The 21,218-nt window shown below is 38.2% G+C and overlaps 3 protein-coding genes across 9 annotated transcripts; all 3 read right to left on the bottom strand.

The window, feature by feature from the left end:
* Positions 1 to 5,256, bottom strand: LOC124292597 (glucose dehydrogenase [FAD, quinone]-like). 3 transcript variants are annotated; one of them, XM_046746343.1, is made up of 8 exons: positions 5,128 to 5,256; positions 4,698 to 4,840; positions 2,631 to 2,843; positions 2,363 to 2,482; positions 1,727 to 2,283; positions 1,154 to 1,616; positions 626 to 996; positions 1 to 405 (listed from the first exon to the last, which is right to left on the bottom strand). In XM_046746343.1, exons 3-8 carry the CDS (start codon positions 2,836 to 2,838, stop codon positions 319 to 321), a joined length of 1,806 nt encoding a protein of 601 aa, XP_046602299.1. In that variant the 5' UTR covers positions 2,839 to 2,843; positions 4,698 to 4,840; positions 5,128 to 5,256; the 3' UTR covers positions 1 to 318. The 3 variants fall into 3 exon arrangements, with proteins under 3 accessions (XP_046602299.1, XP_046602298.1, XP_046602300.1); XM_046746342.1 differs by lacking the exons at positions 4,698 to 4,840; positions 5,128 to 5,256 and adding an exon at positions 4,134 to 4,374; XM_046746344.1 differs by lacking the exons at positions 4,698 to 4,840; positions 5,128 to 5,256 and adding an exon at positions 3,130 to 3,299.
* Positions 5,257 to 7,893: 2,637 nt separating this feature from the next.
* LOC124296565 (glucose dehydrogenase [FAD, quinone]-like) lies at positions 7,894 to 13,149 on the bottom strand. 3 transcript variants are annotated; one of them, XM_046746340.1, is made up of 8 exons: positions 13,021 to 13,149; positions 12,591 to 12,733; positions 10,524 to 10,736; positions 10,256 to 10,375; positions 9,620 to 10,176; positions 9,047 to 9,509; positions 8,519 to 8,889; positions 7,894 to 8,298 (listed from the first exon to the last, which is right to left on the bottom strand). In XM_046746340.1, the coding sequence occupies exons 3-8, from the start codon at positions 10,729 to 10,731 to the stop codon at positions 8,212 to 8,214; spliced, it is 1,806 nt and encodes a 601-aa protein (XP_046602296.1). In that variant the 5' UTR covers positions 10,732 to 10,736; positions 12,591 to 12,733; positions 13,021 to 13,149; the 3' UTR covers positions 7,894 to 8,211. The 3 variants fall into 3 exon arrangements, with proteins under 3 accessions (XP_046602296.1, XP_046602295.1, XP_046602297.1); XM_046746339.1 differs by lacking the exons at positions 12,591 to 12,733; positions 13,021 to 13,149 and adding an exon at positions 12,027 to 12,265; XM_046746341.1 differs by lacking the exons at positions 12,591 to 12,733; positions 13,021 to 13,149 and adding an exon at positions 11,023 to 11,191.
* Positions 13,150 to 15,835: 2,686 nt separating this feature from the next.
* On the bottom strand, positions 15,836 to 21,042 carry LOC124296564 (glucose dehydrogenase [FAD, quinone]-like). Of its 3 annotated transcripts, XM_046746337.1 has the most exons (8): positions 20,914 to 21,042; positions 20,484 to 20,626; positions 18,417 to 18,629; positions 18,149 to 18,268; positions 17,513 to 18,069; positions 16,940 to 17,402; positions 16,412 to 16,782; positions 15,836 to 16,191 (listed from the first exon to the last, which is right to left on the bottom strand). In XM_046746337.1, exons 3-8 carry the CDS (start codon positions 18,622 to 18,624, stop codon positions 16,105 to 16,107), a joined length of 1,806 nt encoding a protein of 601 aa, XP_046602293.1. In that variant the 5' UTR covers positions 18,625 to 18,629; positions 20,484 to 20,626; positions 20,914 to 21,042; the 3' UTR covers positions 15,836 to 16,104. The 3 variants fall into 3 exon arrangements, with proteins under 3 accessions (XP_046602293.1, XP_046602292.1, XP_046602294.1); XM_046746336.1 differs by lacking the exons at positions 20,484 to 20,626; positions 20,914 to 21,042 and adding an exon at positions 19,920 to 20,158; XM_046746338.1 differs by lacking the exons at positions 20,484 to 20,626; positions 20,914 to 21,042 and adding an exon at positions 18,916 to 19,084.
* Positions 21,043 to 21,218: the final 176 nt, after the last annotated feature.

The raw sequence follows: 21,218 nt of genomic DNA, 5'->3' as shown, positions 1-21,218 counted from the left end.
TAAAAAATGAAACGATTGTGTGTTGTCTATTAGATCGAATGTGCACTAGTAAGTTGAACAATATTATACATATATTATATTATACATATATTGCTAGACCACTTGGAGCGTTAACATTTTCGAAAGCGATCAAAACACGATGCCGCGTCTCACAATTTACTCCATTAATCATCCCTTCACCTGAAATATAGCTAATGACTTCCAGGCAGCGATGATCAGCGAAACCCTGCTGTGGTATGTTTTGTACACATTTCAAGACCCCATGAAAACGACGAGACGTTAATTTTCTTCTCTTCTCCATCCCCATTAAAAAATCCCTTAATGTCCGCCCCAATATGTCTTTATAAAGTGGGCTGCTCGCTCCCCAATCATCATGGTCGCAGCTGCAGTGTTAGCAGATATCACCTGTAGATGAAGTAGTCGGGTGAGTAATGTCGCACAAAGTGCTCACCGTGTATCTCCAAATGCCGTTGTACAATTAGCCAAAAATATTTTCAGACATTCCATGACTTGCGTGCACTTGTATGGTATCACAGTGCACTTCGTGTTCTAATCCACGGTCGCAGATGATTTTAGGTACGGGTATGAAATAAGAAGAACGAATAAATGTTTACGCGATACTGACCTGAGGCATTATAGAAGCATCAGCAATGCGAAGTCCCTTTATTCCGTAGACTCGTAACTGGGGATCGACAACTGCCATGGGATCGGAGGGAGGACCCATTTTGCAAGAACCGACGTTGTGAGATTGGGGGAGCATATTCTGATGAACGGCACATTCCCAATACTCATCGCTGGGAAACAGATGATCGGAGCACGCCTCTAAAGGCGTATTGGACAGAGTTAAGTTGTGGGCTTTCAATGCCTTCGTCTCGGCCAAGGCTAGTATGAAATTTATGCCTCGAACTAGGCCGGCGACATCGTCAGAATTGTCCAGAAAGTTTCCCCAGATGACTGGATATTGAAAAGGGTTCTTTGACGCCAAACTGATTCTACCTGGAACACGATGTAGATTTCGACTTGAACGATAATAGATATGCTAGGTGGATTCTAAGCTATGAAAATTTTTCCAAGTCCTCTTCCCAAGTCCATAAAAAATGCAGGACACTGTCTAAAATAAATTCAAGGGAATGAAATTTGTTAATCAAAGCACCTCTGCTCTTGGGATGTTCCCATCCTGACAAAAAGGCCACGACGCGTCGTCCGGTGCTCTGAAGAGCGCCAATCTCTCCTGGTGCGCAGGACGGGACATATCCTGCGCATTGGATCTGGGTATCGGGATAGTCAGGCATCGTCGCGGGAGACGAAATCACACCCAGTACCTGATTCAGTCCAGTAGCCGACAAAGGACCAGTCTGAAAAGCGAGATACTCACTGGCCGCAGCCCAGTTATTGTCATAGATATCAGCTTCGTTGACCGTGAAGGTGACTGGGTAATATAAGTGGTCGTGATAATTCTCTCCAACGCCAGGCAGATTCTTCACCACTTCGACCCCCATGGACTTGAGGTGATTTTGAGGTCCAACACCGGAGAGAAGCAAAACATGCGGTGATTTGATACTGCCGGCGGAGAGAATCACTTCCCGCGATGTATGAACCGTCTTGAACTCGCCATTCTGGAAAACAATACTTTACTGACTTGATCGAGCTAAAGTGTTGAGAATGATTTATGCATTGTCAATAGGATGCATTATTATAGCTCTTTTGATCGAGGCAGCACCACAACCTGGTAGTACTCGACGCCGACTGCTGCTCCATTTTCAATTATGATTCTGGTGCAGGTGGAGTTCAAGGACACGTGGAGGTTCCTACGGTGTCTGGCCGGCCATAGATAAGCCCTGGCACTGCTGCGTCTGACTCCGTGTTTGTTCGTGGTTTGGACTATACTGAAACCAGTGAGGTCATCCCCATTCAAATCGTGACTGACGCCAAAGCCTGCTTCTTTAGCCGCAGCGAGGACCGAATATGTGATGGGAGGTTGATACGGAAACCTTCCAACCGTGAGCGGTCCCCCCGTGGCGTGCCAAAATCTTCCCACTCTGTGTATTTCACTGTTGTTCTCTGCTTTTAGAAAGAATGGTTTAACTTCGTTCCATGACCAACCCTCGTTGCCAAGAGCAGCCCAGTTGTTGTAGTCCGTAGGGTTTCCTCGCAGATACACCATACCATTGTGCACCGTATTTCCGCCAAGAGCTTTCGCGGATGAAAAAGAGCACGAACCATTCGTGGAAAGACAGGCGTGGCTCTCGTTCGTCGTCTGGTAGCCCCAGCTGATGAGATCGTCTTTAAGGAATCAGGAGTTTGACAAACTTCAGGAATTCAATTTACTCACAGGGTTTTCGAATACTTTAGATACACTCACCATTGAAGAAACTAGGGATTTCCGCAGCTGTAGGCTCGTCAGGACCAGCCTCGATTAGTAAAACTTTCCAATTTGAAATTTCACTAAGTCTTGAAGCCACTACGGAACCGGCAGCACCACCTGACGCAACGAGAGTAAAAATCTTGTGTTTTAATTACTTTACTATTCACGGATGCAAGAATAATTCCAGGCTAATCCACTGGAAATGTTACATCGTTCCTTTAGGCAAAAAGGATCTTCCAAATTTCATTGTTTATGTTACACTTACCACCAATTACGACGAAGTCGTACTCAGGATCCGGTCTTTCGATCGGCTTTATGCGCTCGCATATCCCAGATATTTTATTTTTATCGCGTACGAATGTGTTTAGAAGTGACATGAACAAAACGAAGGAAGATCCGCTACAAATATCTGCCAAGCTCGGCCCCAAGAAGTCAGCATTGCAGGTGGATCTCGAAGTAAAGTTGTACGCCATTTTATCTAAAAAGGAAACAGAATACAAGGGAACGCCAATCTTTGGGTGGAATTTTCATTTCAGTTCACGAATGCCAATAAATATAGCAAAGATGCAACTGCAATGTACTGAAGTCTGTTTTTGATATTCATTTTTCTAAAGTGTACAATAATAGCAAAAATTCAATAATGTATTATTGGAATTGCTTATCCATCTCTTAGAAGGCTAAATATTCTATTTCACAAGCAGTTTTTTCATTACAGAAAACTGCAGTATCAAAAATTCCTATACTCCTATATAAATTTCTCCTACCTATTGACCAATGGCTTCTACCTTAAGTACGATTCTTGAAAATTCATAAATTGTTGATTTTCCGGGTGATACAGTATATTCACAGTATTGTATAAATTGCTAAATGTAATATTCCAAAAATATTAAAGTGTTGTCCACCGGAGGTCAGATTGTGTATCCATGTTGAAAGATGAATATATATGAATGAAATGATAATATTACTCCATAAACACAGTATTTCTGTTCGACAACATGGAACAGGTGTTTTTCATCCTAGATTGATAACACGGAGAATAATAAAAAGTATTCATACACATGTGTTGTAATGTGAATATATTTTTCCAACTCAAGAAGACTACTAAAAGATTGCAGCAATATTTTTGCGCTTTTGTAAGTGTAATTTCAATATTACGATACTGTAGCAATGTTTGAGCAGTATCGATTGATGTTTACAGGGATTCGTTTCAACTGAAAAATATTTATCTTGGTCAAATATCAAACTGTTGCAAAATTTATACCGTTATTTTCTATTTGAATATACGTTTGAAATACTCAACTAAATGGGGAACTGATTGACTAAATTAATAATAATTATATTAAAAAAATATACGGAAATAAGTTTGAGCTAATGTTTTAGAACGAAGAAATTTGGATCTTGGTGAATAATTTCAAATAAAAAAACTGAGACATAATTATTTAGGAGAAAGGAATCTGCATTATCAACCCCTAATTTTACAAAATCAACGAACAGCGTAAGCAACCAAAAATACGAAGGATCGATATAAACATCGGTCATTCAGAGTATTATAATGACAATGAAAACGAAGCTTTTCGCAACGACTGACAGCGACTCAAAGCTACAAAAGACACTCGATCCAGTTACAAAAGAACTCACGATATTTGTCACTGGCCTCAAAGCACTTCAACGCTACAGAATTTTAAGATTCTCGCTACAAGGGATTGCCGAAAAGACTCCCACTTAATGAGCAACGTCGTAGTTTAACGTAAGAAGCCAAAAGCCTTACCTGAACGCAACGGAACGCAGGGCACTGACTCTACTTTTAACTTACAATTAGCTGACTTAAATTAGCAAAACATTAGTGAACGATAGTAAAAACTGTGGTACGATAATCTAGGAAATGAACCAACTAGACGGACCCGGACGGGAGAATCTAACTAACACAGAATAAAATTCGGGAGACGTCTGATGTGTTCAGAAGTTGAGCGTAGAAGGAAGAAAAAAACGCTCGTTGTTAGTTTTGTAACCTCTGCTGTTGACCATTTCGTGTTACCCCATCGAGTGTCGTGCGTCGATAGACCAACACGTACGTTTACTTGATTGGCAGTTAAGTCCTCGGACTTAAACACGTCGAGAAAAGAAGTGTACATAAAAAAAAAGATCATCGTAATGTAATTTTGGTTCCCAATCGAGATTGAGAGTCCTTGAAAGACGATTGTTTAAGTTTGTCCCTTTTTCTGGGATGACGTCTCTCAGTTATCCGTTATTGAATGACCTTGAAACGGGAAATGAAAACGCCACGTTACAGTACATACAATTATACCTTATATATATTATATATTTATTTTACCTTATGTGATAAGACGTTAATTTTTTTCTTCATTTTCTTCCTTATTCAAACATCCTTCGATACTCGTTAATCCCAATACGTCTCGATGAAACCGGCTGCTCACTTGCCAGTCGTAATTGTCGCAGCTCCTGTGTTGGCAGATGCTACGTATGAATAAAGTAGTCGGATTAGTGATAATGCTATCAGAAATATTTTTTCTCACAATACGGAAATGGTCTATCCTGAACTTAATAATTTTTTACGCTGAAGGCTGCATTCCAATAAAGTTAGATGTAATAGAAATTTTTGTCATCTTCTGAGGGAGTGTTTCAAATATTCAGCATAATTTGTTATCCATTGCTTCCATTGAACGCGTATTAAAAATAAATTAGATTTTCATTTACTTCTGTCCGCAGAGTGAGTAACAAAGAAGCAGTTCGTATGTACATACTATGAAGTCTTCTTCCAAAATATCGCTGCTCGTAAATGTTTGTTCAGCCTTTCAGCAGTTGCCCTAGCAATAAACATTATCCTTCTTGGCAAGTATGTGACAATATTTTTTTTCACAGTCCGTCTTCAGAGTCATTTGTTTTGGCCATTCTTTCAGCCACCCTATAAATTGTTTATACCTGTTGATAAGTATATGGCTTCTTGAGTTAGATCATTGCAGATTTGTTGTACATTTTTTGCTGACATGTTAACAAAATATTCTATCTCTGTAATAAGTTCTGAAAGACTAATCGTGTGATTTGCATATGATGAGTTGAATTCTATTTAGCCCTATTTTAAAATTCTGTTGTCAAAGAAAATAACAACTACATATTTACTTTTCACCACCAAATTGCACTACTTTACAGTATATGATACAACTAATAATAAAACTAGCAACCCAAAACTTCTTTGAACGAGTCTCTGACTCGGTTCGCAATCAAGTCACTATCCAAGAATGGTGAGAGACGTACAAACAGTAACACCGACCAATATACCAATATTTTCCATCCAATTACTGCTAGACAAATTTTTCCAAAATAAGGTTACCAGGCTGTTTGTTTTGTGGATTATTTAAAAAAAATTCATATCTGTAATAAATATTCTGTCATATTGTGTGTGTAACGTTTCCGCACGATAATCTAAATGTTTTGATTGATTGGTATAAAAAATATTATAATTTTAACTTCTTAGATATAGCAAAAATATTCTGCGTTCTGCGTAAACACAGTTGCACGGCAACTCGAAACGCAATACTGTTTCTCAAACGATAGCCAATGAAGACAATGATGACACATGTGCGCCAAGCACCGACTTTTAAAATTTTTGTCCTGTCTCACTCGTTTAGCCATAATTATTCTTGAATGAATACATTCAGTATTTAATTTTAAATCATGAAGAATCCATAGAAATTCTACTAAATCTAGATCTTCTGCCAAAGGGATCACAGGTTTCGAGGATCGAGCTCTGAAATCGAAAAAATCTGTTTTTTTACGGTCAAAAACTTGGAATACTTTATACATATATAAAATCTCGAAGTCAAATTCACTCTGTCGAAATTTTATAAATATTCCTTTTTTTCACCCGGGAAATATCAAGGTAATTTTATAAATATGTTACACCAGCGTAAAACAGAATTGTTACAAAAACATTGAAAAATCTTACTTCATTGTACGGACATTATGACGTTTCTACAATGTTACAAAAACCCGACTGAAATAATTACAGAAACGTGACCGTTACAGATGTGACATTTTTTTTAAGAAAACAAAAAAAATAAATTATCACACGAATGTGCTATGCGGGCATATATAATTGTATTGTATGTGTTTTAACAGAATTTTTTTGATTACCGTGAACCTTAAAGGTTTTGTTCAACTGTTTATCATATTCGATTTTCACCGACTCGCGGTTCAATGTTCGTCACTTATTATTTTACTGGAAGTGCTTCAAGGCACGTAAGAAATCTTAATTATCATTACTTGATTGCAAACTGGATAATAAAATTTCCCGTCATCTATCATTAAAAATATTTGATCAGAGTGGAAATACTTATATGTACTTGAATAATAATACAAATTAGTAACAAAAGGGTATGCAATTTTCCATGCTTATTGTCTAAAAACATGCTACATGTACAAAGATTAGGAAACGGAAATTCGCTGAGTACGTAACGTTTATAATTTTGAAAGTCCTCTGGTTGAATATTTTTACAGAAATATCTTTTTCTTAATATCACAATATAGCATTATCTTAAAGAAAGGAGCGCAAAGAAACATAAAAAATAGTACAAATACTACCTATAATCTGTACTGTATCATATAATTAAACAGATGCATGCCTGCCAACTGTCAATATTATTTGTCGACTGAAATTCAAATAAAAGCATTAACGATAGTATTTAAAAAAAACAGTAGAAAAAAATATCGATAATGGATAAAAAAAATATCATTGATATAAACTCAGGTACCTATCAAAGTATCTAAATACTTTTTTCTATATATTCTATGCGATTCTGCAGCAATTTGGCCAAGCACCCGATTCTGATACTTTGATCGGTACACTCAGAGTTAGATTTACAATCAAATATCATAAAAGGAGATTTGGCGCTAATGGATACTGTGTACGAGCAAGACAAAAGTTTTACAGTTTCTTTAAAAGTTGAATCAGAGTCTGTTAGAGTATTGCGTATCTCATCATACAGCTGTTTTTCTACGCTTTGCAAAGTGTCGTTCATTCTTTTTATTGCCTTTTTTCCTTCTGCATAAGTTAAAAGTTCGTTAGATTCATCTACATACAGACTTGAAGCTTTGTTATCGACACAGCAAGATAAATAGTCGAGGGACTTACATTTAGTTTTCATGGGAACACTTTTCTGCAGAGAAGCATTTTCGAAATTTATCAGGTTCGTATTCACGTCTAAATTGTAACAACTTTCTCTACTTTTCTCACAATCAGATATCTGATGATTGTTGAAAATTACAGTTTTTAACGTAGAAGAACTACCGTTAAGGATAGGTAATTTACTGGAAAGTTTGGCATTGCCAAGAAGCGGTTCAGATAATGTGGAACTTTGTTTTCGCCTACCAAATACACCAATTGGTTTTGACGAATACGGTACTTTCAAATCTCTGGAGAAACAATAGATTTCACGGCTGTCTGCTGATTCTGTCAATCGTTTATCCTGAAGATAAATTTCTAGAGGGAAAGACCATGTCATGCCAAGAGGTAAAAAATGAAACGATTGTGTGTTGTCTATTAGATCGAATGTGCACTAGTAAGTTGAACAATATTATACATATATTATATTATACATATATTGCTAGACCACTTGGAGCGTTAACATTTTCGAAAGCGATCAAAACACGATGTCGCGTCTCACAATTTACTCCATTAATCATCCCTTCACCTGAAATATAGCTAATGACTTCCAGGCAGCGATGATCAGCGAAACCCTGCTGTGGTATGTTTTGTACACATTTCAAGACCCCATGAAAACGACGAGACGTTAATTTTCTTCTCTTCTCCATCCCCATTAAAAAATCCCTTAATGTCCGCCCCAATATGTCTTTATAAAGTGGGCTGCTCGCTCCCCAATCATCATGGTCGCAGCTGCAGTGTTAGCAGATATCACCTGTAGATGAAGTAGTCGGGTGAGTAATGTCGCACAAAGTGCTCACCGTGTATCTCCAAATGCCGTTGTACAATTAGCCAAAAATATTTTCAGACATTCCATGACTTGCGTGCACTTGTATGGTATCACAGTGCACTTCGTGTTCTAATCCACGGTCGCAGATGATTTTAGGTACGGGTATGAAATAAGAAGAACGAATAAATGTTTACGCGATACTGACCTGAGGCATTATAGAAGCATCAGCAATGCGAAGTCCCTTTATTCCGTAGACTCGTAACTGGGGATCGACAACTGCCATGGGATCGGAGGGAGGACCCATTTTGCAAGAACCGACGTTGTGAGATTGGGGGAGCATATTCTGATGAACGGCACATTCCCAATACTCATCGCTGGGAAACAGATGATCGGAGCACGCCTCTAAAGGCGTATTGGACAGAGTTAAGTTGTGGGCTTTCAATGCCTTCGTCTCGGCCAAGGCTAGTATGAAATTTATGCCTCGAACTAGGCCGGCGACATCGTCAGAATTGTCCAGAAAGTTTCCCCAGATGACTGGATATTGAAAAGGGTTCTTTGACGCCAAACTGATTCTACCTGGAACACGATGTAGATTTCGACTTGAACGATAATAGATATGCTAGGTGGATTCTAAGCTATGAAAATTTTTCCAAGTCCTCTTCCCAAGTCCATAAAAAATGCAGGACACTGTCTAAAATAAATTCAAGGGAATGAAATTTGTTAATCAAAGCACCTCTGCTCTTGGGATGTTCCCATCCTGACAAAAAGGCCACGACGCGTCGTCCGGTGCTCTGAAGAGCGCCAATCTCTCCTGGTGCGCAGGACGGGACATATCCTGCGCATTGGATCTGGGTATCGGGATAGTCAGGCATCGTCGCGGGAGACGAAATCACACCCAGTACCTGATTCAGTCCAGTAGCCGACAAAGGACCAGTCTGAAAAGCGAGATACTCACTGGCCGCAGCCCAGTTATTGTCATAGATATCAGCTTCGTTGACCGTGAAGGTGACTGGGTAATATAAGTGGTCGTGATAATTCTCTCCAACGCCAGGCAGATTCTTCACCACTTCGACCCCCATGGACTTGAGGTGATTTTGAGGTCCAACACCGGAGAGAAGCAAAACATGCGGTGATTTGATACTGCCGGCGGAGAGAATCACTTCCCGCGATGTATGAACCGTCTTGAACTCGCCATTCTGGAAAACAATACTTTACTGACTTGATCGAGCTAAAGTGTTGAGAATGATTTATGCATTGTCAATAGGATGCATTATTATAGCTCTTTTGATCGAGGCAGCACCACAACCTGGTAGTACTCGACGCCGACTGCTGCTCCATTTTCAATTATGATTCTGGTGCAGGTGGAGTTCAAGGACACGTGGAGGTTCCTACGGTGTCTGGCCGGCCATAGATAAGCCCTGGCACTGCTGCGTCTGACTCCGTGTTTGTTCGTGGTTTGGACTATACTGAAACCAGTGAGGTCATCCCCATTCAAATCGTGACTGACGCCAAAGCCTGCTTCTTTAGCCGCAGCGAGGACCGAATATGTGATGGGAGGTTGATACGGAAACCTTCCAACCGTGAGCGGTCCCCCCGTGGCGTGCCAAAATCTTCCCACTCTGTGTATTTCACTGTTGTTCTCTGCTTTTAGAAAGAATGGTTTAACTTCGTTCCATGACCAACCCTCGTTGCCAAGAGCAGCCCAGTTGTTGTAGTCCGTAGGGTTTCCTCGCAGATACACCATACCATTGTGCACCGTATTTCCGCCAAGAGCTTTCGCGGATGAAAAAGAGCACGAACCATTCGTGGAAAGACAGGCGTGGCTCTCGTTCGTCGTCTGGTAGCCCCAGCTGATGAGATCGTCTTTAAGGAATCAGGAGTTTGACAAACTTCAGGAATTCAATTTACTCACAGGGTTTTCGAATACTTTAGATACACTCACCATTGAAGAAACTAGGGATTTCCGCAGCTGTAGGCTCGTCAGGACCAGCCTCGATTAGTAAAACTTTCCAATTTGAAATTTCACTAAGTCTTGAAGCCACTACGGAACCGGCAGCACCACCTGACGCAACGAGAGTAAAAATCTTGTGTTTTAATTACTTTACTATTCACGGATGCAAGAATAATTCCAGGCTAATCCACTGGAAATGTTACATCGTTCCTTTAGGCAAAAAGGATCTTCCAAATTTCATTGTTTATGTTACACTTACCACCAATTACGACGAAGTCGTACTCAGGATCCGGTCTTTCGATCGGCTTTATGCGCTCGCATATCCCAGATATTTTATTTTTATCGCGTACGAATGTGTTTAGAAGTGACATGAACAAAACGAAGGAAGATCCGCTACAAATATCTGCCAAGCTCGGCCCCAAGAAGTCAGCATTGCAGGTGGATCTCGAAGTAAAGTTGTACGCCATTTTATCTAAAAAGGAAACAGAATACAAGGGAACGCCAATCTTTGGGTGGAATTTTCATTTCAGTTCACGAATGCCAATAAATATAGCAAAGATGCAACTGCAATGTACTGAAGTCTGTTTTTGATATTCATTTTTCTAAAGTGTACAATAATAGCAAAAATTCAATAATGTATTATTGGAATTGCTTATCCATCTCTTAGAAGGCTAAATATTCTATTTCACAAGCAGTTTTTTCATTACAGAAAACTGCAGTATCAAAAATTCCTATACTCCTATATAAATTTCTCCTACCTATTGACCAATGGCTTCTACCTTAAGTACGATTCTTGAAAATTCATAAATTGTTGATTTTCCGGGTGATACAGTATATTCACAGTATTGTATAAATTGCTAAATGTAATATTCCAAAAATATTAAAGTGTTGTCCACCGGAGGTCAGATTGTGTATCCATGTTGAAAGATGAATATATATGAATGAAATGATAATATTACTCCATAAACACAGTATTTCTGTTCGACAACATGGAACAGGTGTTTTTCATCCTAGATTGATAACACGGAGAATAATAAAAAGTATTCATACACATGTGTTGTAATGTGAATATATTTTTCCAACTCAAGAAGACTACTAAAAGATTGCAGCAATATTTTTGCGCTTTTGTAAGTGTAATTTCAATATTACGATACTGTAGCAATGTTTGAGCAGTATCGATTGATGTTTACAGGGATTCGTTTCAACTGAAAAATATTTATCTTGGTCAAATATCAAACTGTTGCAAAATTTATACCGTTATTTTCTATTTGAATATACGTTTGAAATACTCAACTAAATGGGGAACTGATTGACTAAATTAATAATAATTATATTAAAAAAATATACGGAAATAAGTTTGAGCTAATGTTTTAGAACGAAGAAATTTGGATCTTGGTGAATAATTTCAAATAAAAAAACTGAGACATAATTATTTAGGAGAAAGGAATCTGCATTATCAACCCCTAATTTTACAAAATCAACGAACAGCGTAAGCAACCAAAAATACGAAGGATCGATATAAACATCGGTCATTCAGAGTATTATAATGACAATGAAAACGAAGCTTTTCGCAACGACTGACAGCGACTCAAAGCTACAAAAGACACTCGATCCAGTTACAAAAGAACTCACGATATTTGTCACTGGCCTCAAAGCACTTCAACGCTACAGAATTTTAAGATTCTCGCTACAAGGGATTGCCGAAAAGACTCCCACTTAATGAGCAACGTCGTAGTTTAACGTAAGAAGCCAAAAGCCTTACCTGAACGCAACGGAACGCAGGGCACTGACTCTACTTTTAACTTACAATTAGCTGACTTAAATTAGCAAAACATTAGTGAACGATAGTAAAAACTGTGGTACGATAATCTAGGAAATGAACCAACTAGACGGACCCGGACGGGAGAATCTAACTAACACAGAATAAAATTCGGGAGACGTCTGATGTGTTCAGAAGTTGAGCGTAGAAGGAAGAAAAAAACGCTCGTTGTTAGTTTTGTAACCTCTGCTGTTGACCATTTCGTGTTACCCCATCGAGTGTCGTGCGTCGATAGACCAACACGTACGTTTACTTGATTGGCAGTTAAGTCCTCGGACTTAAACACGTCGAGAAAAGAAGTGTACATAAAAAAAAAGATCATCGTAATGTAATTTTGGTTCCCAATCGAGATTGAGAGTCCTTGAAAGACGATTGTTTAAGTTTGTCCCTTTTTCTGGGATGACGTCTCTCAGTTATCCGTTATTGAATGACCTTGAAACGGGAAATGAAAACGCCACGTTACAGTACATACAATTATACCTTATATATATTATATATTTATTTTACCTTATGTGATAAGACGTTAATTTTTTTCTTCATTTTCTTCCTTATTCAAACATCCTTCGATACTCGTTAATCCCAATACGTCTCGATGAAACCGGCTGCTCACTTGCCAGTCGTAATTGTCGCAGCTCCTGTGTTGGCAGATGCTACGTATGAATAAAGTAGTCGGATTAGTGATAATGCTATCAGAAATATTTTTTCTCACAATACGGAAATGGTCTATCCTGAACTTAATAATTTTTTACGCTGAAGGCTGCATTCCAATAAAGTTAGATGTAATAGAAATTTTTGTCATCTTCTGAGGGAGTGTTTCAAATATTCAGCATAATTTGTTATCCATTGCTTCCATTGAACGCGTATTAAAAATAAATTAGATTTTCATTTACTTCTGTCCGCAGAGTGAGTAACAAAGAAGCAGTTCGTATGTACATACTATGAAGTCTTCTTCCAAAATATCGCTGCTCGTAAATGTTTGTTCAGCCTTTCAGCAGTTGCCCTAGCAATAAACATTATCCTTCTTGGCAAGTATGTGACAATATTTTTTTTCACAGTCCGTCTTCAGAGTCATTTGTTTTGGCCATTCTTTCAGCCACCCTATAAATTGTTTATACCTGTTGATAAGTATATGGCTTCTTGAGTTAGATCATTGCAGATTTGTTGTACATTTTTTGCTGACATGTTAACAAAATATTCTATCTCTGTAATAAGTTCTGAAAGACTAATCGTGTGATTTGCATATGATGAGTTGAATTCTATTTAGCCCTATTTTAAAATTCTGTTGTCAAAGAAAATAACAACTACATATTTACTTTTCACCACCAAATTGCACTACTTTACAGTATATGATACAACTAATAATAAAACTAGCAACCCAAAACTTCTTTGAACGAGTCTCTGACTCGGTTCGCAATCAAGTCACTATCCAAGAATGGTGAGAGACGTACAAACAGTAACACCGACCAATATACCAATATTTTCCATCCAATTACTGCTAGACAAATTTTTCCAAAATAAGGTTACCAGGCTGTTTGTTTTGTGGATTATTTAAAAAAAATTCATATCTGTAATAAATATTCTGTCATATTGTGTGTGTAACGTTTCCGCACGATAATCTAAATGTTTTGATTGATTGGTATAAAAAATATTATAATTTTAACTTCTTAGATATAGCAAAAATATTCTGCGTTCTGCGTAAACACAGTTGCACGGCAACTCGAAACGCAATACTGTTTCTCAAACGATAGCCAATGAAGACAATGATGACACATGTGCGCCAAGCACCGACTTTTAAAATTTTTGTCCTGTCTCACTCGTTTAGCCATAATTATTCTTGAATGAATACATTCAGTATTTAATTTTAAATCATGAAGAATCCATAGAAATTCTACTAAATCTAGATCTTCTGCCAAAGGGATCACAGGTTTCGAGGATCGAGCTCTGAAATCGAAAAAATCTGTTTTTTTACGGTCAAAAACTTGGAATACTTTATACATATATAAAATCTCGAAGTCAAATTCACTCTGTCGAAATTTTATAAATATTCCTTTTTTTCACCCGGGAAATATCAAGGTAATTTTATAAATATGTTACACCAGCGTAAAACAGAATTGTTACAAAAACATTGAAAAATCTTACTTCATTGTACGGACATTATGACGTTTCTACAATGTTACAAAAACCCGACTGAAATAATTACAGAAACGTGACCGTTACAGATGTGACATTTTTTTTAAGAAAACAAAAAAAATAAATTATCACACGAATGTGCTATGCGGGCATATATAATTGTATTGTATGTGTTTTAACAGAATTTTTTTGATTACCGTGAACCTTAAAGGTTTTGTTCAACTGTTTATCATATTCGATTTTCACCGACTCGCGGTTCAATGTTCGTCACTTATTATTTTACTGGAAGTGCTTCAAGGCACGTAAGAAATCTTAATTATCATTACTTGATTGCAAACTGGATAATAAAATTTCCCGTCATCTATCATTAAAAATATTTGATCAGAGTGGAAATACTTATATGTACTTGAATAATAATACAAATTAGTAACAAAAGGGTATGCAATTTTCCATGCTTATTGTCTAAAAACATGCTACATGTACAAAGATTAGGAAACGGAAATTCGCTGAGTACGTAACGTTTATAATTTTGAAAGTCCTCTGGTTGAATATTTTTACAGAAATATCTTTTTCTTAATATCACAATATAGCATTATCTTAAAGAAAGGAGCGCAAAGAAACATAAAAAATAGTACAAATACTACCTATAATCTGTACTGTATCATATAATTAAACAGATGCATGCCTGCCAACTGTCAATATTATTTGTCGACTGAAATTCAAATAAAAGCATTAACGATAGTATTTAAAAAAAACAGTAGAAAAAAATATCGATAATGGATAAAAAAAATATCATTGATATAAACTCAGGTACCTATCAAAGTATCTAAATACTTTTTTCTATATATTCTATGCGATTCTGCAGCAATTTGGCCAAGCACCCGATTCTGATACTTTGATCGGTACACTCAGAGTTAGATTTACAATCAAATATCATAAAAGGAGATTTGGCGCTAATGGATACTGTGTACGAGCAAGACAAAAGTTTTACAGTTTCTTTAAAAGTTGAATCAGAGTCTGTTAGAGTATTGCGTATCTCATCATACAGCTGTTTTTCTACGCTTTGCAAAGTGTCGTTCATTCTTTTTATTGCCTTTTTTCCTTCTGCATAAGTTAAAAGTTCGTTAGATTCATCTACATACAGACTTGAAGCTTTGTTATCGACACAGCAAGATAAATAGTCGAGGGACTTACATTTAGTTTTCATGGGAACACTTTTCTGCAGAGAAGCATTTTCGAAATTTATCAGGTTCGTATTCACGTCTAAATTGTAACAACTTTCTCTACTTTTCTCACAATCAGATATCTGATGATTGTTGAAAATTACAGTTTTTAACGTAGAAGAACTACCGTTAAGGATAGGTAATTTACTGGAAAGTTTGGCATTGCCAAGAAGCGGTTCAGATAATGTGGAACTTTGTTTTCGCCTACCAAATACACCAATTGGTTTTGACGAATACGGTACTTTCAAATCTCTGGAGAAACAATAGATTTCACGGCTGTCTGCTGATTCTGTCAATCGTTTATCCTGAAGATAAATTTCTAGAGGGAAAGACCATGTCATGCCAAGAGGTAAAAAATGAAACGATTGTGTGTTGTCTATTAGATCGAATGCGCACTAGTAAGTTGAACAATATTATACATATATTATATTATACATATATTGCTAGACCACTTGGAGCGTTAACATTTTCGAAAGCGATCAAAACACGATGTCGCGTCTCACAATTTACTCCATTAATCATCCCTTCACCTGAAATATAGCTAATGACTTCCAGGCAGCGATGATCAGCGAAACCCTGCTGTGGTATGTTTTGTACACATTTCAAGACCCCATGAAAACGACGAGACGTTAATTTTCTTCTCTTCTCCATCCCCATTAAAAAATCCCTTAATGTCCGCCCCAATATGTCTTTATAAAGTGGGCTGCTCGCTCCCCAATCATCATGGTCGCAGCTGCAGTGTTAGCAGATATCACCTGTAGATGAAGTAGTCGGGTGAGTAATGTCGCACAAAGTGCTCACCGTGTATCTCCAAATGCCGTTGTACAATTAGCCAAAAATATTTTCAGACATTCCATGACTTGCGTGCACTTGTATGGTATCACAGTGCACTTCGTGTTCTAATCCACGGTCGCAGATGATTTTAGGTACGGGTATGAAATAAGAAGAACGAATAAATGTTTACGCGATACTGACCTGAGGCATTATAGAAGCATCAGCAATGCGAAGTCCCTTTATTCCGTAGACTCGTAACTGGGGATCGACAACTGCCATGGGATCGGAGGGAGGACCCATTTTGCAAGAACCGACGTTGTGAGATTGGGGGAGCATATTCTGATGAACGGCACATTCCCAATACTCATCGCTGGGAAACAGATGATCGGAGCACGCCTCTAAAGGCGTATTGGACAGAGTTAAGTTGTGGGCTTTCAATGCCTTCGTCTCGGCCAAGGCTAGTATGAAATTTATGCCTCGAACTAGGCCGGCGACATCGTCAGAATTGTCCAGAAAGTTTCCCCAGATGACTGGATATTGAAAAGGGTTCTTTGACGCCAAACTGATTCTACCTGGAACACGATGTAGATTTCGACTTGAACGATAATAGATATGCTAGGTGGATTCTAAGCTATGAAAATTTTTCCAAGTCCTCTTCCCAAGTCCATAAAAAATGCAGGACACTGTCTAAAATAAATTCAAGGGAATGAAATTTGTTAATCAAAGCACCTCTGCTCTTGGGATGTTCCCATCCTGACAAAAAGGCCACGACGCGTCGTCCGGTGCTCTGAAGAGCGCCAATCTCTCCTGGTGCGCAGGACGGGACATATCCTGCGCATTGGATCTGGGTATCGGGATAGTCAGGCATCGTCGCGGGAGACGAAATCACACCCAGTACCTGATTCAGTCCAGTAGCCGACAAAGGACCAGTCTGAAAAGCGAGATACTCACTGGCCGCAGCCCAGTTATTGTCATAGATATCAGCTTCGTTGACCGTGAAGGTGACTGGGTAATATAAGTGGTCGTGATAATTCTCTCCAACGCCAGGCAGATTCTTCACCACTTCGACCCCCATGGACTTGAGGTGATTTTGAGGTCCAACACCGGAGAGAAGCAAAACATGCGGTGATTTGATACTGCCGGCGGAGAGAATCACTTCCCGCGATGTATGAACCGTCTTGAACTCGCCATTCTGGAAAACAATACTTTACTGACTTGATCGAGCTAAAGTGTTGAGAATGATTTATGCATTGTCAATAGGATGCATTATTATAGCTCTTTTGATCGAGGCAGCACCACAACCTGGTAGTACTCGACGCCGACTGCTGCTCCATTTTCAATTATGATTCTGGTGCAGGTGGAGTTCAAGGACACGTGGAGGTTCCTACGGTGTCTGGCCGGCCATAGATAAGCCCTGGCACTGCTGCGTCTGACTCCGTGTTTGTTCGTGGTTTGGACTATACTGAAACCAGTGAGGTCATCCCCATTCAAATCGTGACTGACGCCAAAGCCTGCTTCTTTAGCCGCAGCGAGGACCGAATATGTGATGGGAGGTTGATACGGAAACCTTCCAACCGTGAGCGGTCCCCCCGTGGCGTGCCAAAATCTTCCCACTCTGTGTATTTCACTGTTGTTCTCTGCTTTTAGAAAGAATGGTTTAACTTCGTTCCATGACCAACCCTCGTTGCCAAGAGCAGCCCAGTTGTTGTAGTCCGTAGGGTTTCCTCGCAGATACACCATACCATTGTGCACCGTATTTCCGCCAAGAGCTTTCGCGGATGAAAAAGAGCACGAACCATTCGTGGAAAGACAGGCGTGGCTCTCGTTCGTCGTCTGGTAGCCCCAGCTGATGAGATCGTCTTTAAGGAATCAGGAGTTTGACAAACTTCAGGAATTCAATTTACTCACAGGGTTTTCGAATACTTTAGATACACTCACCATTGAAGAAACTAGGGATTTCCGCAGCTGTAGGCTCGTCAGGACCAGCCTCGATTAGTAAAACTTTCCAATTTGAAATTTCACTAAGTCTTGAAGCCACTACGGAACCGGCAGCACCACCTGACGCAACGAGAGTAAAAATCTTGTGTTTTAATTACTTTACTATTCACGGATGCAAGAATAATTCCAGGCTAATCCACTGGAAATGTTACATCGTTCCTTTAGGCAAAAAGGATCTTCCAAATTTCATTGTTTATGTTACACTTACCACCAATTACGACGAAGTCGTACTCAGGATCCGGTCTTTCGATCGGCTTTATGCGCTCGCATATCCCAGATATTTTATTTTTATCGCGTACGAATGTGTTTAGAAGTGACATGAACAAAACGAAGGAAGATCCGCTACAAATATCTGCCAAGCTCGGCCCCAAGAAGTCAGCATTGCAGGTGGATCTCGAAGTAAAGTTGTACGCCATTTTATCTAAAAAGGAAACAGAATACAAGGGAACGCCAATCTTTGGGTGGAATTTTCATTTCAGTTCACGAATGCCAATAAATATAGCAAAGATGCAACTGCAATGTACTGAAGTCTGTTTTTGATATTCATTTTTCTAAAGTGTACAATAATAGCAAAAATTCAATAATGTATTATTGGAATTGCTTATCCATCTCTTAGAAGGCTAAATATTCTATTTCACAAGCAGTTTTTTCATTACAGAAAACTGCAGTATCAAAAATTCCTATACTCCTATATAAATTTCTCCTACCTATTGACCAATGGCTTCTACCTTAAGTACGATTCTTGAAAATTCATAAATTGTTGATTTTCCGGGTGATACAGTATATTCACAGTATTGTATAAATTGCTAAATGTAATATTCCAAAAATATTAAAGTGTTGTCCACCGGAGGTCAGATTGTGTATCCATGTTGAAAGATGAATATATATGAATGAAATGATAATATTACTCCATAAACACAGTATTTCTGTTCGACAACATGGAACAGGTGTTTTTCATCCTAGATTGATAACACGGAGAATAATAAAAAGTATTCATACACATGTGTTGTAATGTGAATATATTTTTCCAACTCAAGAAGACTACTAAAAGATTGCAGCAATATTTTTGCGCTTTTGTAAGTGTAATTTCAATATTACGATACTGTAGCAATGTTTGAGCAGTATCGATTGATGTTTACAGGGATTCGTTTCAACTGAAAAATATTTATCTTGGTCAAATATCAAACTGTTGCAAAATTTATACCGTTATTTTCTATTTGAATATACGTTTGAAATACTCAACTAAATGGGGAACTGATTGACTAAATTAATAATAATTATATTAAAAAAATATACGGAAATAAGTTTGAGCTAATGTTTTAGAACGAAGAAATTTGGATCTTGGTGAATAATTTCAAATAAAAAAACTGAGACATAATTATTTAGGAGAAAGGAATCTGCATTATCAACCCCTAATTTTACAAAATCAACGAACAGCGTAAGCAACCAAAAATACGAAGGATCGATATAAACATCGGTCATTCAGAGTATTATAATGACAATGAAAACGAAGCTTTTCGCAACGACTGACAGCGACTCAAAGCTACAAAAGACACTCGATCCAGTTACAAAAGAACTCACGATATTTGTCACTGGCCTCAAAGCACTTCAACGCTACAGAATTTTAAGATTCTCGCTACAAGGGATTGCCGAAAAGACTCCCACTTAATGAGCAACGTCGTAGTTTAACGTAAGAAGCCAAAAGCCTTACCTGAACGCAACGGAACGCAGGGCACTGACTCTACTTTTAACTTACAATTAGCTGACTTAAATTAGCAAAACATTAGTGAACGATAGTAAAAACTGTGGTACGATAATCTAGGAAATGAACCAACTAGACGGACCCGGACGGGAGAATCTAACTAACACAGAATAAAATTCGGGAGACGTCTGATGTGTTCAGAAGTTGAGCGTAGAAGGAAGAAAAAAACGCTCGTTGTTAGTTTTGTAACCTCTGCTGTTGACCATTTCGTGTTACCCCATCGAGTGTCGTGCGTCGATAGACCAACACGTACGTTTACTTGATTGGCAGTTAAGTCCTCGGACTTAAACACGTCGAGAAAAGAAGTGTACATAAAAAAAAAGATCATCGTAATGTAATTTTGGTTCCCAATCGAGATTGAGAGTCCTTGAAAGACGATTGTTTAAGTTTGTCCCTTTTTCTGGGATGACGTCTCTCAGTTATCCGTTATTGAATGACCTTGAAACGGGAAATGAAAACGCCACGTTACAGTACATACAATTATACCTTATATATATTATATATTTATTTTACCTTATGTGATAAGACGTTAATTTTTTTCTTCATTTTCTTCCTTATTCAAACATCCTTCGATACTCGTTAATCCCAATACGTCTCGATGAAACCGGCTGCTCACTTGCCAGTCGTAATTGTCGCAGCTCCTGTGTTGGCAGATGCTACGTATGAATAAAGTAGTCGGATTAGTGATAATGCTATCAGAAATATTTTTTCTCACAATACGGAAATGGTCTATCCTGAACTTAATAATTTTTTACGCTGAAGGCTGCATTCCAATAAAGTTAGATGTAATAGAAATTTTTGTCATCTTCTGAGGGAGTGTTTCAAATATTCAGCATAATTTGTTATCCATTGCTTCCATTGAACGCGTATTAAAAATAAATTAGATTTTCATTTACTTCTGTCCGCAGAGTGAGTAACAAAGAAGCAGTTCGTATGTACATACTATGAAGTCTTCTTCCAAAATATCGCTGCTCGTAAATGTTTGTTCAGCCTTTCAGCAGTTGCCCTAGCAATAAACATTATCCTTCTTGGCAAGTATGTGACAATATTTTTTTTCACAGTCCGTCTTCAGAGTCATTTGTTTTGGCCATTCTTTCAGCCACCCTATAAATTGTTTATACCTGTTGATAAGTATATGGCTTCTTGAGTTAGATCATTGCAGATTTGTTGTACATTTTTTGCTGACATGTTAACAAAATATTCTATCTCTGTAATAAGTTCTGAAAGACTAATCGTGTGATTTGCATA

Source organism: Neodiprion lecontei, chromosome 1 (assembly GCF_021901455.1).
Source record: "Neodiprion lecontei isolate iyNeoLeco1 chromosome 1, iyNeoLeco1.1, whole genome shotgun sequence".
Taxonomy (NCBI): Eukaryota; Metazoa; Arthropoda; class Insecta; order Hymenoptera; family Diprionidae; genus Neodiprion; species Neodiprion lecontei.
Note: the sequence above shows the minus strand (reverse complement) of the source record. Positions and strands in the feature narration are given on the sequence as shown.

Coding starts and splice junctions, on each gene's coding strand:
- LOC124292597 (XM_046746343.1), bottom strand. CDS start 2,838: ATGGCGTACAACTTTACTTCGAGATCCACCTGCAATGCTGACTTCTTG. Junction 2,483..2,630: donor CGACTTCGTCGTAATTGGTG/GTAAGTGTAACA, acceptor TCGTTGCGTCAG/GTGGTGCTGCCGGTTCCGTA. Junction 406..625: donor ATGCTTCTATAATGCCTCAG/GTCAGTATCGCG, acceptor CTTCATCTACAG/GTGATATCTGCTAACACTGC.
- LOC124296564 (XM_046746337.1), bottom strand. CDS start 18,624: ATGGCGTACAACTTTACTTCGAGATCCACCTGCAATGCTGACTTCTTG. Junction 16,783..16,939: donor GGAACATCCCAAGAGCAGAG/GTGCTTTGATTA, acceptor ATCGTGTTCCAG/GTAGAATCAGTTTGGCGTCA. Junction 16,192..16,411: donor ATGCTTCTATAATGCCTCAG/GTCAGTATCGCG, acceptor CTTCATCTACAG/GTGATATCTGCTAACACTGC.
- LOC124296565 (XM_046746340.1), bottom strand. CDS start 10,731: ATGGCGTACAACTTTACTTCGAGATCCACCTGCAATGCTGACTTCTTG. Junction 8,890..9,046: donor GGAACATCCCAAGAGCAGAG/GTGCTTTGATTA, acceptor ATCGTGTTCCAG/GTAGAATCAGTTTGGCGTCA. Junction 8,299..8,518: donor ATGCTTCTATAATGCCTCAG/GTCAGTATCGCG, acceptor CTTCATCTACAG/GTGATATCTGCTAACACTGC.